Source organism: Sciurus vulgaris, assembly GCF_902686455.1.
Source record: "Sciurus vulgaris genome assembly, chromosome: 8".
In the NCBI taxonomy this organism is placed as follows: domain Eukaryota; kingdom Metazoa; phylum Chordata; class Mammalia; order Rodentia; family Sciuridae; genus Sciurus; species Sciurus vulgaris.
In genome coordinates this window covers 47536759-47555816 of record NC_136468.1, presented here as the reverse complement: position 1 = coordinate 47555816, position 19058 = coordinate 47536759, and the positions used below count along the sequence as shown (strand labels likewise).

The 19058-nt window shown below is 39.2% G+C and overlaps 1 protein-coding gene across 5 annotated transcripts in view; it reads left to right on the top strand.

Annotated features, from left to right (window-relative positions):
- DYNC1I1 (dynein cytoplasmic 1 intermediate chain 1) overlaps positions 1–19058 on the top strand; it is a 294747-nt gene that overhangs the window by 158960 nt on the left and 116729 nt on the right. For all 5 annotated transcript variants that reach the window (XM_079152251.1, XM_079152248.1, XM_079152249.1 and 2 more), the window contains one exon: positions 15648–15737. In XM_079152251.1, the coding sequence (XP_079008377.1) occupies positions 15648–15737 (90 nt within the window). The remainder of the gene's footprint in view (positions 1–15647; positions 15738–19058) is intronic.

Genomic DNA, 19058 nt, shown 5'->3' with positions numbered 1-19058 from the left:
TGCTGAGCCTGAAGCCATGGTGGAGACACCCTGGCAGAATTCCAGTAAGGTAGGTCAGGGCCTTTGGCCAGCTGCATCCATTGAAGGACTTAGACTGGGAAAAGAAAGTAGAAGCAGCAGCAATAATTCAGTTGGAAATTTTTAGAGACCTAACTCAGGACATGGCACTGGGTTGAGGATGAGGAGAGGGAAGAGGATCTTTCATAAACGAAGATAGTCCAATCTATGAGCATGCGGGGTTCCAGATATAGAGGAGGCATTCTGATGGATCCCAGGCTTCAAGCTTAGGCGACTCTGTGGCTACCTCTCATTTAAAAAAAAAAAAAAGAACCCAGGAAGGTGGTCTGTTTAGGAGAGGAAACAGTGAGACAACATGGTGGAGTGGTTAAAACTTTGAGTTCTGAAATTACATTAGATCTGGATTTATATCCCAGTTGTTATTTACCAACCACATGAACCTCCTTGGACTCACTTAACTTTTCTTACCTGCTAAAGGATGATAACAACAGTACTTACTTGATAGAACAGTGTATTAAAGGTGATGATCCCTGAGAGGGACAAGGCCTAGAACTTGATCATTGCTCCACGGTGTGAAGACTGACTCTCTGCAGTCAGGCAGTGCAGCGTATCTGAACCTAGGCAGTCAGAGCAATTGCCTCAATTGCATGTAGATCAAGTCGTGGAAATATAGCCTGCCTACGGGAAGTAGTACAATATCAGGATAACAAACAGGTGAAGGTTAGATTACAGGAGATCTCATGTGGCAGATGAGGGAGTTTGGCCCTTATCCTGTGTGAGAAATGAGGCAATGTTGAGTTTTAAGCAGGGAGATGGTATGTCCCCATTTTCATTTTAGTATAGGCACTTCAACAGAAAGGGATGGCCTGACGCCATAAGAAGGGGTTGGAGGGGAAGGCCCACCAGCCTACCTCTTCCTAGTTTCTCTCTTGAGTGTATAGAAAACTCAATTTCCAACTTAATTTGCTTTCTTCTAAGAAAAGAAGTAAAACTGTGATAGAGTTGAAGTATGTCACTTTGTACCATCCTCTCTCAGATGATCCATGCAACTGCAGATCATGTGGCTCCACAAGGAATACTTCTGAAAAGGTCAGTAGTTGACACTGTGCAGATTATGGAGTGAAGTGCCCTTGCAGAGGGATAGGAGAAGCCAAGCCTGTGGGATTGCAGTAGGCTCTGATCCAGATACTAAACCCTGTTCAGTATCGTCTAGACCCATTTAAGTGATTTGGTCTAATTAGCCTGTCCAAAAGAGTCTTCAAATTTTAGTGGTGCATAGTTGTGTTTGCAAACTTCTCTGCCAAGCATGGGCTCTGGAAGTGAGGAGGCAATGGCCCACAATGGCTTGGCTGGAAGCCACAGGGGTGCTTTAATAGCTTTGTATAATCTAATGGCTTCATTCAATCAGAACAATTTAGACTAGAAGAAGGGAGTAAATAGATGAGGTAGTAGCAGTCTCGACAGGTGACACTTGCAGAGAGCATGTCGAACAATCCTCTGCCAAGACACATTGCTGCTCCAAATCTTATTGGAACTGAGGTTTTTCTCCTTCTCTATGACAGTCTTGCTGCCACAGCCTGGATAATGGAGAGAGCACTGGAGAAGGGGTCAGCAAGTCTGAGTTCCAGTCTGACCCCTGCCATTAGCTGGCTGTGTGAGCTTAGGGGTCCCTCAACTCCGGGGATGGCAGCAGCTCACCCATTCAGAGAAAAAACCAACCTAGGAATTGAAGAAGGAGGAAAAAGGAGGAGGAGGAGGAAGGAAAAAAGAAGAAAATAATAATTTCCGTTTACTTGGATATTGGTCTAATTTTGTAAACATCATCATTCTTAAATATCACAGTATCTCCAGAGCTGTCGCTATGGATTTTTCAGTTTTTGTTTGTATGATTCTGAATTTATGTGAAAACACTAGAAGTAATATGGGATAGTAGAAGATGAAGACAAAGCCCCCTATGTAATGGGAGGTGATATTTTGAAACCTTGAGGCTGTCTCAGCGTTAGCTAAGGGCAAGGGTGGAAGTTGGAGTGCATGGTAGAAAAGAAATCTGTTTATTTCCAGCACCCTTAAATCAAACCCCAGTGGCAGTGGTTTTCTGTCCCTCTCCTTTGCCCCAGACACCTGAAAACTGCATTCTGGCCAGGGCTGAAGCTCTAGCCTGTTCAGTATGTGGCTACCAGGAATTACTATTTTGAATCTAGGTTGTTCCTTGCTCTCACGGCTCCATCAAAACGCAAGGACTTAACCTCTTTTCACATAGCTCCCTGCTGTCCTACCATTCTCCCCCTTCTCCCTTTCTACATGGCATTTCTTCCCATGCCCTTGAACATGTGCTCATTCTGTTGACTTCACACCTTCCTTCAGCATATGTTCGGGCTGGTTCAATGCACCACGTAGGTGCTCCCTTTTTGTGTTAGATATTGCACTAAGAGCTGGGAGCAGAGAAAACACTCCATACAGCATCCTCTTGACTTGCAATGGCCTTATGCCCTGATAAACCCATTATAAGTTAAGAGTATCATTAAGTTGAAAATATACTTAATACAACTAACCTACTTCACACATTAACTTAGCAGCACAGCTGTTTACCCTCATGATCACAGGACTGACTGGGAGCTGCAGGTTGCTGTGAATCACTTTTGCACCATCCTATAGTCAGAAAAAAATCATCTAGTCCAATTATTGGTAAGCCAGGGACCATTTGTACCTAATTAATTCCCTCTATTTATGTGTCTTTACAGACAGGAGTGCAGGTCCCATGGGAGCCCAGAGCATTTAACCTAGATGATACAGATGGTAAACCTTTCCTCTGCCTGTCCTACTCTTCCCTACGTCCTTTAAAGTCAAGCTCACGCCTGCAGGAAACCCTAGCTTACATGCTTCTCTAGTATTAACAGGATTTAGAGTCTGTTTCATACAAATTGAAACTTTATTTCATATTTTGTTGTTTGCCTATGCTAGATGCTTCCTCCTCATCTTCAATTCTACCATAATTTAACAAGGGCTGTCTCTGTGAGTCTTTCCAGTCTTGTGTTTCTGGGGTGATTTCTAACTGGAATGTCTTTCTTCTCTTTTCTGTTGCATAATCTTTCTCCTACCAGGCACCTTTTTGTGGCTGGGTGGGCCACCGGACACCAAGAAGGTGCATTTATTATTACAATGATCTCATCTTAATTGCTAACAGCTTATAGCCCCTGAGCACTGACAAGACATTTCTATATCCATTATCTCATTGGTTCAGGAAACATGTATGTGGCACAGAAATTAGCATCCCTGGTTTGCAGATGAGAAAATAGAAGCAGGAAAGGAGATTATCTTCTACAGATCATGTAACAAAAGGTAACGAATAAGACCATATTTCACCTATGCTATCTCTGCTGGGAAAACTTTCCTCCTGATTCATGGCACTGCTAGTTACCTACTGATCCTTAAAACCTTCTTTGGACATCATGAAACAGTGTTTCCCAAGGAGCAAATGTAAATATCCTGACATTTATCTTGGTATTTAAGGTCTTCATTATTTCCTCTACTGATCTGCCCATCATACCCTATTCGTGTGTTTCCACTGTTGTGTAATTGCACATGCTCTTTTCTCTTGCCAGGAGTCTCTGCATTCCCCTCTCTACATCCTCATTTAGACCTCACCATTTCTCAAGATCCAACTCAAAATCCATAAAAAAAAAACTCTACTTCCCTTTCTTCTCTCCCTGCTCATAAGCTCCCTACCAGGAGGCAACTTCACCCCTACTGATATTCCATACAAATCTCCAACTGCTCTCCTTTCTGATGTAGCTATTTACAGACAATTGTAATTTCCCTGCTGGAATGCCAACTTTTGAGTTTCGGTGTCTTCTTGATTCATCTCTGTAGCCCTCATAAAACTACCTATGCCTTGAGCATACCAGGTTCTCAAGAATATGAGTCCATTTATAATGAATAGAATAATTCTTGTTAAAGGGGGCAATTTAGGTTGGGTGAAGACACCCAGTGTGAAACTTAAAACAGGCAAAACCACTGCTCTAACCACTAGACCATTTTTCCATTACAGACGGAACAACGGTGGTTAGTATTTTTGTTGCCACTGTTAGATTTGCACACTCACATTGATTCTTTGAAGTGAAATCTTTCCTAGCACCCTTGGGGTTGTTCATCTATTTGAAGAGATAGAAAATTATGAAGTCTTTGGTGAAGTGCTGCTCCATTTTTTTCTCGAGAGATTTAGATTCTTTTGACCAGCCTGGTGTTCCAACAGCTTGAAAAATGAAAGAAAGAATCATGTCTGTCTAGACTGACCAGAAAGTAAAAACAAGGGGCACTTTGAAATCTGTGAATCTGACCACAACTGAGAGTTGTACGTAGTCCAAGTAACTGGAAAATCAGTTTTTTTGGATTAGACAAATGCTTCCCTTAAGACTCTCAACTACTAGCTTTCTTCTTTTATAATTAATAGAAAATTATCACATTGACAGACAAGGGACTTCATATTTGAGCCAATGGGAAAACATGACGTTTAAACTAGGGGAAATAATTTAGCCCCAAATAGAGTTGTTAATGCCAGGATAAAAACAAACAAATGTGCCAGTGATCTCTGAGAATCAGACCGTGATGAATTTAGAGTGTATTCTCAGATGGAAAATATCACTTCTCACTGGTCTGGGGATTGGGCACCAGAATGCAAAAATGCTGAAATGGAAGTTAGCAAAAACACTCAAACTACCTCATTTCCATTTTCTGGAGAATTAGAATGCTAAAGAGATAGATGATTCCCATCCAAGGACCCAGATCCATGGGACAGCATTTGCAAGGTGGAGGTTCCTGATTTCCATCACAGGGCTTGCCATCACCCTGCTGGCTTACAGAAATGTGAGTGTAGTAGGATGGAACAGGGAGAGAATAGATGGTTTCAAGATGCAGTGTTGCCTTGATCTTTTCTTGTGTTTTCTTGTCATCCAACAAATATTTACTGCCCATACCATATGTCCATCTCTTTCCTAGGCATTTGGAATGCAACAAGGAAGAGAGACAACCCCTCTTGTGGTAGAATTCCCATCCTAATGTGGGATACAGAAAACAAATTATACATAAATAAACATATAAAACCAGAGGGTGATCAGTGCTGTGGAACTGAAATAAAAATCAAAGTGAGGCAAAAACAAGTTCTTTGTTCAAGAGTAGAATGGAGTGAGGTTGCTGTATTGTTTAGATTAGAAGAGGGAAGGTCTCATAGATGATATAAAAAAAATTGAACAGGGAACTTACAGAAGCCATGGAGAAAGACACATGGATATTGGAATAAAGAGTGTTCCAGGCAGAAGTAATAGCAACTACTGAAGCTGTGAGGTGTAAGAGTTTTTGGCAAGCTCAAGAAATATCCAGGTTGAAACAGTAAGTAAGGGAGAAAGTGCTCACCCATGCATTTAGAGATGGAGCAGGACATATCCTGGAGGCATGGTCTTGTACTGGAGAAAACAAGATTGTCCAAGAAAGACTTCCCCACAGTAGATGGGAACATGTCTACAACTCCACATGGATTGTGAAGCAGCCCCTCACCATGCTGAAACTGTAGTTGAATCTGGAACAGTCAAGGAAAGAGACACTGGAGTCCAATGACTAGAATATGGCTGGCAGCAGTGTCTCCAGGGTGCACCAAGCACCTTCACCACTCCCTTGTCTTCTTTTAGCCTCTGAATCTGCTTATTCTCACCCCAAACCCAATGAGATGCCTCCACCCTTCACAGCTACTTCAAGCAGTGAGGCATTAGTGGAACACAATTAAAACAGAATGCAATTAGGAGCCTTGAAATCTTGGATTCAAAAATCTGCCTTTATCATTTAGTAGCTACCTGACCTTGAAGAGTTTACTTAACCTTGTCAAGACTCTACTTTTTCATCAACAATAAAATATTCTTTAAATTTATAAAGTAATTAAAGTAACTCTGTTATCCAAGGAGGGCAATTTTGTTACCACTAGCAGAGGAAAGTGAAGCACAAGGAGTTGAGTAAGTAAAGCAAGGTCACTTTTGGAGAGAACCAAGATTTGAACCTGAGCATTATGGCAATTGGACTATGTGCTGCAGAGTAGTGTGTGTGCCTATCATGTAAAGAAAATATCAAGTAAGTACTAGATAACTTGTGAGTTACTGACCATTTTTACTACTTGAGGTTGGAAATGACAAAGGACCAACCCCAAATAACTTAAGCCAAAAGAAAGTTTTTGTTTTCATGAATAAAATCTAGATACTAGCTCAATTTAGACAATAAGGGCGTGCTTGGTTCAGCTACTGTTCAGTGAGTTTTCAGACCATTGCCACTGTCCATCTCTTGATCTTACTTTGTCCATTCCTTCTCTTTCAGGCTCCATATAGTGAACCAAGGCAGAATCTATTCCAATTTTGTACAACACCCAGTCCAAGAGAGGAAAGGAATTTGCTTTCTTGATGCTTAGGGTGAATATGTGTCCTGGTTTAGTCAGAATAGTCACATAGTCCAACAGAAAAGAGTAGTTCATTTCCCTTATATGGGGTAGTACATCCTGAATTTCTCAGGACACCTCCCTAGTCTAAAGGAGGAAAGGAGAGCACTTCTCTGGTGGACAGGGTAACCACAGGTTACCCAGACTTTATTCACACTGTCCTTCCAGTTTAATTATTAGGTGCAACTCTATCCTTTCTCAGAAGTATCTCAATTTACAGTAGACCATAGGGTCACTCCACCAATAGTATAAAGAAAATTACTGAGAGTTGGTCTCATTGACCATTACCTCAGATACAAAGTTTTCCCCTAAATCTCAAGAAGGTTTTATTTGATTGGTTGATAGTGGTAGGGATGTATTCACCAAAGAAGAACAGAGAGTAATCCCAGCAGCTCAGGAGGCTGAGGCAGGAGGATCGCAAGTTGAATACCAGCCTTGGCAGCAGTGAAGCACTAAGTGACTCAGTGAGATCCTGTCTCTAAATGAAATACAAAATAGGTCTGGGGATGTGGTTCAGTGGTTGAGTGCCTCTGAGTTCAATCCCTGGTACCCACAAGAAAAGAATATAGGGGCTGTTATCCCTAGTGGTGGATTCTGGGTGGCCCAAACCACAAATGTTAATTCCCCTTTACACTTGAAACCATTTGGTACAGTTCAGTAATAAATTGGAGGAGTTTGGAGTTGTGAAAACAGGGATTTGAATCTTTGTTCTATTGCTTCCTCTAATGTATTGACCTTAGTTGGATCATCTTGCCTTTCTAAGCCCCAGTTTCCTCATGGATAAAGAAAGCTTATTGTATCTACCCCTGTGAGTTATTATGAAGATTACATAGTTTTATGGATATAAAACTATTTGCCACAAAATTTGGCATATATAACTTAATAAATTAATAGCTGCTATTTTCTGTGTTGCCTGAAATGAATTTGAGCACATAGTAGATGGTCAGAAATTCCTAGTGACCAGTGGCTAGGATAAGAAACAAACAAGAAGAACCATGAGTCTCATTGTGAATGTAGGCATCTATGTGAGTTTAGACCAGAGCTGCTGTCAATGCTGACAAGTTGTAGTGATCAAGGAAAGGGACCTTAGAATTTTGAAATTGAATTGATTTTTTTATCCAACTGAAACCAAGGGGAGATTACTGAGAAAATGTCCTTTTTAGAACAACTGAGTTAATTCGAAAATATTGGAATCTAAAGTAAAAAAAAATTTATTAAACACCCATATGGGAATATACAGATATGAATAATTAATAGACTCCATGCCAAGAAATTTGGAGGAAAAAAACTCATAAATATATAGAGAAGTGTTCTACTTAGAATTAGTATACAATAGGTGAAGAAGCAATAAGGATCAATAGTCAGCTTTCCATTGCTGTAACAAAATACCTGAGAAAACTGACTTAAAAGGAGGCATGGTTTATTTTGGCTCATGGTATCAGAGGTTCCAGTTCACGTTCTCTGGGCTCTGGTGTGTCAGGCTTGTGGTAACACAGAACATCATGGCAGGAACACTTAGTAGAAAACACCTGTTCACTATATAGTGACTGGGAAGCAGAGAGAGGTAGGAGGGGCCAAGTTCCAATATTTCCTTCAAGGGCATACTCCCAGAGACCTAACTTTCTTTCCTAGGCTCCACCTTGTAAAGGCTCCACCATCTCCCAACAGTGTCACAGCCTGGGGACCTAGTGTTTTAACACATTGGCTTTTGGTATGACAGTGTTATCTGTTGCAAAGGTAAGCAGAAAAAGAGACTGCAGTAAGAGACACCAGCCAGGTAACCACTACAGTAAGCTACATAAGAGGCTGTGCTGCTTTAATCAAAGAGAAAGAGGTAGAAAATGGAGAGGATAAAGGGGTGTACAAGAGGAGCGTATTCAAAGAACTAGATTAACAAGAGTGGAGTCTTTTAATAAAAGGAAATCTAGAGAGTGTGCAATAATGGGATGACCTACATGTGCGGTGTTTGATGTGACAACTGACATCTGTAGTCAGAGTGGATGATTGTTAGAGATGGACGGTACCACTTTCTCCTTAGGAATAATTCCCTTACAGGGAAAGTAATTTTTAAACATGACTTCTACTTATTTCACTCTATTTTTACAAATTATCATAACATAATAATCATTTTAGTATTTGGAGACCTTGAGGTCTGCCTTCCTTTGGAACTTATTTAGTCACTGCTGAAAGTTAAATATTATGATATTTCTATCCATTATTCCAGCTTTCTTTTTTCGCAAGCAAGTCTCCTACTAAGAGGAATTGCAAATTTGTATTTGGAAGACATAGTAGAGCAAAGAGAAATTGTCTAAAAGCTGAAGTAATCAGCAAAAGTCTGGAAATAGAGAGTAGGAGTCCCCCTTCCTTTTCCAAGCAGCCAAGAATTGCATTTTCAAGTGCTTTGAGTGTGTGTGTGTGTGTGTGTGTGTGTGTGTGTGTATGTGTACATCCACACAAATAGGGTTTCCTGTGATAACCATAGAGACTTGACAAACACAGCCAAAAGTAGCCGTATTCACAGAGTTCAATGGCAGTGCTGCTTTCTAGATCTGGGATGGTCCTTCTTACAAGAATGAAAAGAAGAGGACTGACTTAAGGGGGCTCTCCTCGAATTATCTCATCCTCCCAGGTCCCATAAAAACTGCACCACAGTGGCACAAATCTAAAATCCCAGCAACTTGGGAGGCTGAGACAGAAGGATCTCAAGTTCAAAACCAGCCTCAGCCACTTAGTGAGACCCTGTCTCAAAATAAATAATAAAAAGGACTGGGGATGTGGCTCAGTGGCAAATCACCTCTGGGTTCAATCCCCAGTACAAAAGAAAAACAATTGCACCTTGCTATTAGCGATCAATTTATTTGGGTTACCATTATCTAACGTGTGAATTCATTCATGAAATTTTTCTCTTCTGTGACTGAAAAATCCATGATGCTTTGAGAAAGTTTGACAGAAAAAGGCCTGAAAAATTGTAAAAGACTGGAGGGATAAAAAGAGGGTGGTTTCTGACAACACACCTGGCCCATTTCATACACAGTTGAGTCGGGGGTGCACTGCTCTAAGCTATACTAGAGGATTGGGTTGGGGTCAGATGGTAGGGGGTCTTAAATGCTGAGTTCATCTAGGAAATAGGGAACGATTAAAGATTGTTAAAGATGAAAATTTATGGAAACCCAGATCAATTGAACCCTCCCCATCTTCAAACATCGAAAGTTTATCCATAGACTCTTACCTGAGTATCTCTGAGAAAAGCACTGTTCCTTTCCTCATTTTCTTGCTTCCACACAGGCCAACTGATCCACATCAACTCAATTCACTATGCATTTACTGCACACATATTATACATCAGTGCAGTTACAAGTTTTAGAAACATCTGCTAAAAGTACTATTTTCTGGCTTCTCTCTCACTTTGAATATTTTCTTTCATTTCCTCCCATTTGCAAGACCTTGGGTGACATTCCATCAGGAAGTAAACTTTCCAAGTACTGTCATGTTAGAACCTTAGGAGAGAGCCGATGTGGCCTAGAGTGTTAACAGGAGCGCTCTGTATGATGAGAAATGTATGTTTTCTTTACTCTGGCCAAATTTTTCTAGACCAGAAAGTGAAGGTTTTTTAAATATTAGCATGTAGTATATTTAACAAAGTGCTTACTGAAAATCCCACAAAATATGTCTTTCCTGCATATTTTTAAAGCACACAGGCGCTCACCTTGGTTTGTGTAAGCATTCAGTGGTGCATGTTATACTTTATTTTGGCTGACATGCTACATATTGGAAGGGTGGCTCTCTTCAGACTCTGGCTTAAGTTGGCAAGCTGTATACTAAGTTGGTCCCAGGATAGGATGACCTGAGTGAGTCTGTTCTAGAGTCTTCACTGTCTGCTGTACAAACAAACAGCATCTCTACATTCATGGTCCCTCTGGCACCCAAACCAGCTGAAGTCTGGGTCTCATCTGTTGCTTAGGCTGTGGCTGTGGCCTCCCTTCTAACTGTCCCCTGACTCCAGTCTCACCCACCACCCTTCAGCCTTCATGTTACTCCATAATCTTAAAAACACAAGTTGTGTCTTCTGTTTTTAAAACTCTAGTTGCTCTGCAGGGCTGAAAGAGCAATCATTTTCATTGAGTCATGTCACCCCTAGGGAGAGAGATCAGAATCTGCACAAAGGGCTGGCTGGGGAAGAGGTAAGTGTGCTTTCAAAGTCCTATTTAGCATCACCAGTATTTGTATTTCTTTTAAATAATTTCTTTTTGTATTATTATTTAAAATTAAAAATCAAAGATGATTTATGTTTATTGAAAGTGGGATACTGAACTTAGGAAGAAGTCCAAACTTAGCGCTTTATCATTCAGGGCCCTACATGGGGTAGTGCATTATTAAATTCAAGAACAATTTCGTGTTTTGACATTTCTATTCTCATTAGTGGACACTGACGATACTAACATGAAAGATCTTGGAGAGACTTTTAGTCTGGTTGAAGAGAGAGATGATAAATCTAATTTTAAGTGATCTGAGATGTATCATAAGATGTGAACAAAGTGAGTGAAGAAGCAATAAGGATCAATAGACCTGCTTGGGAGCTGCCTCATACAGGGCAGTGAAGACAGGTGGATTGGAGTCAGTTCCTGGAAGCACAAGACTTGGAGACTCTCTTACACATCTGATGAAAAAGTGGAATTAAAGGTGGCTCTTAGGTACCCTGCTGTGATCCCATGTGAATGGTGGCATCATTAGGCAGGATGGAGAACCCAACCCAAGGAGCAGGTGTCTGCAGAAGGTAGGAACTCTGCTTTGAACATATCAAGTATGGGGTGCCTGGTTGAAATACCTAACACGGAGTCTGAATCCATATAGGATTCTTTGGCTGGAGAAATCAGTTTGTGGTGATTAGTGGAAGACATGGATACAACTATTATCTAGAAAAAACATTGATAGGAAAAAAGATGAGGTCCAAGACAGAACTACCAAGAGCATCTTCAAGTGAATTCCTTTTTAAATCTAAAATAAAACTCTTTTGTTTTTCCATAGAACAATCTAAAATACAAGAGGAATCACCACCTGAAATATCCACACATGGAATTAGATAAAAGCAGCTAGGGCATTTGTACTTAAGTTGAAAACACATCGAAACAAAGCAAAGCAAAGACAAACAAAAACTAAAGAAATAAAAAGCCTGGCTTTCCATCTCCCCATGTCCATTCCTGACAGTGGTACAAGAGTAAGCTTGATTTGGAATTGCCCTGGTGTCCTTGCCATCTCTTTTTACCTTTTGGAAGTCAATTTGTATTAATTTTATAAGCCACAAATTCTTTTATGGATTCTAATACACAGAAATTTTCACATTAGAATGGATGATGTATTATAATTTAATTAGTAGTAATCTTCTCTCTTAATGGTACATAAAGCAATTGTGCATCTGATAGTCATTGGCTTGTTCAATTCAAACTCGTGCAGTAATTGCTTTCAGACTCCCCCTTTTGGTGACAGCGGAATGCCCTTTCTAGTACAGGATGGAGTGACATGGCCTTCTCTGCTCCCTGCCTCCATTCCCCACCTACCCCAGGCTTAGCAGTCTTCCCAAGGTGGCAGATGGAGGAACTACAACCCTCTCTCAAAAAGCCAGCAGCAGTGCAGCAAGAGTGCTAGCCAGGAGCTGAGCCCCTCTTAGCCCAAGACTTTGTAGGCCCTAGGAGGAATGGGGAAAGCAAGAACCCAGTGACCTCGTAAAACACAAGTCCCTCTCTTCACAGGGCCGCCGTGTGTGCTGAGGGCTCTGGTTGCAAGCAGCAGGCATCAACTCCAGTGGGATTTACTGGAAGGAAATCTGGTGCTGACACCACCTCTCGTGGAATTTATTGGAAGGAAATCTAGTACTTACAGAATCAACAGGAGGTAGAAGGAGTGGCTGGAAAAAGGGCAGGGACCACAGAACTCAGACACAGGACCTTGGGAAGAATCTAGTCAGGACATTGGACATCACTATTACTACCCCATGTTGCCCCAGATGAATCCTAACTATTCCCTCTCTTTTATGTCCCAGGGTCTCTCCAAAGACAAAGTATGACTTGGGAGCATCTAGTCTGATTACCCAAATATTGTCTGTGTCCTGATCACCAGGAGATAACCTGAGAAAATGTCTCCCCTTGGAATCAATGGGAGGAAAATAGGATCCAGCATGTCCCCAGAGAGAAAGGAATTTTGACATTGTATTGCCAAAACAATGGCAAATATTCCTCTGCATTTGCTTTTAAATGTCCAAAATTCATAAGACCATCAGAGCAAGTCAACAGAGGACTGTGGTATTTTAAAATTGGCTACATTGAATTTATCTGAACCATGGATTAGTAGAGGAAACTTGTTCTTCTGGAGCTCAGGCACAGGGTCAGGACCTGTGCTAAGTGAGTTATGTGTGATTGCTGCATAATGTGCAATTATTCATTTTTAGACCTTCAGAAAGTCTTAGGAAGGAGGACAGTGGTTACCCAAGATTTTTCCAACCTAAGGAAATGAATGCAGCAACTGGAGATGGCAGAATATGGGTGCTAAATAAAATAATGTGTCTAAAAGATGCTATTGTTTGAAATTAGTCCCTTGGACTGACAGGTAATTAACTTCTGCCACTAGTTTAATTTCTTGTGTGGACCTGGATACAGGAAACCATACATGGGTGGTAAGTTCCGCGCCCTCCCTTCCCCCCCCGCACCCGCCTCCAATCTCAGAGGAAATGTAACCGGGTATGAACTAGTGGCACAACTCATATATCAGTAGTCTGTAGAGGGCCTACATAAATCCTTTTCTTTAAAGTTATTTAACTATTTTGAAAATGGTTTCAACAGAAGTAATTCCAATTGCACCAGAAAGGAAACCAGAGTCTTAAAGAAAAATATACTCTCTTTGCTTAGCAAAGCAAACATATCAGTATGCAGAGAAACAAACCAGTCTCTTGTGTTTTATTTCCTTAACAAATCCACTGAAACACTTATTTTATGTCTTTAAAGACTGATAGACAAAGAATTCTGTGGCCACCAAAAATTAATATCCATACTGATTTGCAATCTCTTTAAAAAGACAGTTACTTTTAAAAAAAATTTCCCTGTTATTTACAGTATCTTATTATGAGATTTTTTACATATTATAAACACAGTAAATATTTTTGTGCTTTAAAAAAATAAATGGAAAACACACTCTCTGGGGATGGATTTTTCTATTTAAGGAATCAAGTAACCTACTATTTTCTTGAGTTCTTCTTTGCATAAGCTAACACATTGTGTCACAAACCTTGCCCTTTTCATAGCCAAGCCCTTCAAGGGATAATATTTTCCCAGTAAGTTCTTAGTGCCTTTTGTCATTATAGATAGGATTTTGGTTTTGCTTTTGTTTTACTCTTCTAAGAATTAATGCTTAAAATGAAAACCTTTATATCTAGGAAGATGAGAACCTGAGAGTATTTAAAGATGATTAATTCAAAGCCATTTAGTAAAACTGCCTTTAGTTTTGAGAACTAGATGATGCAAATGTTATTAACTGGATGGTTCTCCTGAAAGCACTGTTGACAGAACTGAGAATAACTGAATTTGACCTTGATCTTCTCAGTCCATAGACTGAAGAGTCCCTTAATTTGAACAGAAACTCCATGAGCACAGAACTTTTCTATTTGGTTCTAGCGCATGCTCAGCTACTGGCATGTAACAGGTAATCAATATTTGTTGACATAGAAGCTAAGGTAACATTTAGTTGAAGATTTCTGCTTATATATGCCCAACCAACATGTTGGTTTAAAAAGCAATTTCGCACTAACTATTTTATTTGATGATCCTTATAGCAATATTGTGTTTTAAGAAAGGACTTTTATCCCATTTCAGCAGACAAGGAAACAGGGGCTCAGAGAGTTTCTATGAATTGGGTCAACCCAAGGAGTTAGCAAGTGACATAGTTCAGCCTGGCACTCAGATCAGTTACTTCCCTTGAAGTGCTACATTTACCCACATGGAAAATTCTTCTGGTCAGAGACATTAATGCTTCATATTCAGCATTTCTTCCACAGTTCTTGTCAGAGCTTTTGAGGTTGCTTTTCAGGCTCTACATATTTATTTGGGTACTTAGGGATGCATTGTAATATTTTCTTCAAGTAGTTTGTTCAATTTTGAGTTGATACATTTCAGAATTTCTGATGATAGGAATGGGAATGAACTTGAGATCTTATAAGGAAATCTTTGAATATTTTTTGAATAAATGAATATGTGATTTGGGGGGAAAGAAGTGAAGTCATTTCTTTTAGGCTTCATTTGGATCAATGAAATCAACCACCTACAGTAAATACAATATTACATTCAAAACCTGTGAAGCAAGTTTTTAATTTTCGTATCATTTTATTTTCTATGAGTTGAATTTTCCAATGAGTTGGATTTTCTTATGACATTATGACTATCTCCCAAATGATTCAAGCTCTACATAATAAAGGGGGCCTCTTAGAGGCAGGTGGAGAGAAGAGGGAGAATGAGTATACTTTGCATAGACAGGAAGGGCATTGCAGCATCTGGTCATGGTAGTTGCCATTTGTTAGTGCTCATTAAATTCACATTAATGCTTGAACTTTTCTGAATGTGTAAATGCCATTTGGGGTTGGTTACTTTCTCCCAGATCAATAGCATTCACTTTGGGGGTCTATGCTTGGTTGTTTACTTGCCAATGGCATTTGACCTTGGGTCAGACCTGTATTTAACCCTTTCCTGTAGGTCAAAAACAAATTAATTTGGTGAGAATTCAATTGGAAATGAGTCATCTGCACAGCAGGTGTCCCCCTTGGAGAAAATGCTCCAGGTGGAAACATTTTCAGATCTGTTCCTGGGCCATCTCTGAAGAAGCTTCAGAGGTCAGGGAGGCAATTCCAAGACATCCCACATGGTGAGGCCTGGAGAGGAATGCAGCAGGTGCCCACCTGGGGCGGTTTTCTCAGGAGCTTGGGGAGACTTTCAAAGAAGGCTCTTTTGAGATAATTTATTCATGTATTCATGGACATTTATCTTGGGTATTCATTGTGGACTGACTGACTTAGAAGTTGCCCTAAATGATTGGAACTTTACCCTTTACCCCTACCTCCCACCATCAACCAATGACTTTGATTTGAAGAAATTATTTCATTCTTCTTTCTTTTTTCTAGAGGATGAGGAAGATGAAGAAATGGTGGAGCCCAAAGCTGGCCATGATTCAGAGCTGGAAAATCAAGACAAAAAACAGGAAGTGAAGGAAGGTATGACGTGGGAGATGGAGGAATTATTTTCTTGTTTAGTTTTCTCTTACCAACATAAGGGATGATAAAGGTAAATAAAAATTAAATTCATACCCCTTATATGAAAGGTTTTCTTCTATTTCTCAACATATTACATATAGCAACATAAACTGCAATCTCCAAAGCAAGCATCGATTATTTCTTGATTGGTAGAAGCAAATAAATGGAAATCACTTGCAATTTCATTAAAATTATTACTACTAAAATAAGACACATTATAAATTGTCATAAAGTTCACTCTACCATATATTCTCAATGATAACAGTAAAGAAAAGGAGCAGATACAATTATTTTCTCAATAAATTTTGAAGTTCTTTTCATGTATTCTACATGGAAACATTAACAGTGGTCATTACTATTAACTGTACTATTGAAAGGTTTTTTTCACAACTCTGCCAATATGAGGAGAAAGAACCTCTTACATACTCCAGTAAGGATAGTAACTAACATTTATTAAGGACTTATGATATACTTGGCTCTTTCCTAAGCAGTCTATAAATACTATCTACTCCTCTAAACAACATTTTGAAGCATGTGCTATTATTATCCTTATTTTATAAGTAGAGAACTAAGAAAGAAGTGGTGTAAAAACTTACCCAAGGATACATAATTTATAAGCATGAACCAAGTTTCATACTGATCCAAGTCTGTACATTTCACCACCATGCCATCCTCCTAGCATCTCCTTATGAATCTAATTTTTTATTACTTTGAAACTCTCAGTCTACTGAGACCAAAGACAATTTTGAAATTGTTGTTCTTGCTGACAAATGGACAGTGATACCTGAGAATTGAGTGTAGGTTAAAAGGTTATTCCATATTTCCAGCTGAGTTTCTCAAATACAGATCAACATAATTCTGAAACCTCATTCGATTTGTAAATTTTAAAGATGGCCCTGGTTCTGGCACAGCATGCAGAGCATAGTCAGCATTGAGAACTTCTGTAGGAATACATGCATAATGCATAATGATCCATGTACTTACCTCAATTCCATGGGCTCACATGAGAAAATTTGTGTAGACTGCTTGAATACCTATTGCAGATCACACCCCTTACACTTAGATTTTTGCTTAAACATCATATGGAGTTTAATGAGACAATTTTTAATTGTTATAAATCACCTCATATTCAAAGTCATTTGTAGTAGTATATGTGTGTGTGTGTTTAATTTTTTTATGTTTTATGTAGTCTCAGTATCTAAAAGACAATGCAGGATAGTGATGAAAAAAAAAAAAAAAAAACAGAGGTTCTGGAGCCTATCTCCCTAGCATCAGTTGTTGGCTCTGTCACTTATTAACTGTATGATCACCACTAACTTATTTAGCTTAACTTTTCTTGGCCTCAATTTCTCCATCTGGCAAACAGAGATAATACCTACCTCCTAAGGCATTTTATGAGATTCAAATGGGCTAATATGAAACAACTTGGCACAAAATAAATGCTATATAGAAGTGTGCCAAATTATCATTAGCAATCTTGCCCTGGATCTGTACCTGGGCTCTATCCCTGATGGGATGCCCTTGTGAGCCCAGTTCTTTGAGCTTAGTTTTGTTGGAGCCCATAGCTTTGCAATGAGAATCTGGTTACCTGGGTACAATTTTAACAATAGCATCTACAGAGAGCACCAGGGTTAGTTTTCCTGAGAGATTCTAAGTGGGTTTGATGGAAGAGATTTCACATTTAAGCATCAACTAAAAACATCTTTTTTAAAAAAGGCTGAGGAATAAGAATATTATTATCACAGGTACAGCAAAGAAAAAATAAGTCAGGATCTATTAAAATATATTCTTTTTCCTTTTGAAAAATATGCTTAAAATATACTGGATGATAAAGAGCCAGAGCAGTTTTTGTGGGTTTTGGCAGGGAGTCCCCCCACCCCCACCCCATCCCCCACCCCAATCCCAATCTCCAACTCATCTTCCCTGGCAAGGCAAAGCAACCTCCTTCTTAAGTTCCAAGCAAAAACACCCTTCAGTTTTAACTGTTCCTCATGCTTCATGGAATTGATTAAAGTCATGTTAAAAGTCAAAAAGAAGTTTGTAAGGACATTTCCTGTTACTGCTGTGCTGTGTGCCTTATTCTCCATTAATGGCTTTTCTGCAAATTAGCACATAATGGGTTAAAAGCATGTTTATGTTGGCATCAAACTATCTGGCTTTTTTTTTTTTTTTTAAGCAGAACAGTATTTTGCAAACTTTTAAAAGAATCTCTTGCAGATATAATCATGGCGCCATTCTCACGACTGCATGGTAGTCAGAGCTGTGTCAGCACTTCCAATACGAACCCTGCGTTTCAGGGATTTATTATTCAGCCATAAAAATTTGCTCTGGGCTGAAACTTGACATACACAGTTTCAAACCAGGGAACACAATTTCGAGAAATCCATTTGGCTGTTTTTTTGTTTTTTTTTTTTTTTTTGGAATGAAGATTTTAAAGAGTGGTGAGAGGGATGTGGAAAAAAATCAGTGCTCACTAGCTTTTGATATTTTTGCCCATGTGACATCAAAATGCACTAAACAGTAAAGAAATATAGTTTTGTTTTATTATTGTTATCACATTTTTTTTCCACAGCAGAGTAAGGAGAAAAAACTGCCCGTACATTTTAGCTTTTCATCAACAGTTAGGAAATTTCTAATGTTAGTATCCTGGTGTCTTCATGTTTAGAGTTTAGGAACAGCAGAATCCAAAGCCTAACTCTTGTAAATACAAATTAACTTATAAACTGCACATCAACTTCAGAGAAGGACGCCCTTCCTCATTAGTTTGATTTCCTTGCTGATGTTTATGAACTGGTTTTATTGTAAAATTCCCATTAGAGCCACTGTCCCTATTTAATCTGATGGTTTTCCTGGGTTTATTTATTTTTTATCTTTTAGATATTCTTACAAAATGTTTTTAAATGTGACTTTTTGTATTGAAATGTAATGCTACATCATTGAAACAAAGCACGATGTTTCTGAAGCAGATGCTTTAAAAATAACTTTTTTAAATTGGCTTATTTTTTTAATTGATGCATTATGGTTACACATAAAAGTGGAATCCATTGTGATATGCTCATACATGACATAGTCTGGTTAATTTCATTCTGCTGTTCCTCCTTCCCTCTGGTTTCCCTTCCTCTACTCCATTATTCTCCCTTCTATTTCCATGAAATCCCATCTTTTTTAAACTAAAAATGAGATATCAAAACATTCAATATAAGTTGTGAACTTCATTATTAACTGTATGTTTTTATAGAGAAAAAAAATTCCAAGAACCCTAGAAATGAAAAGATATAGAAT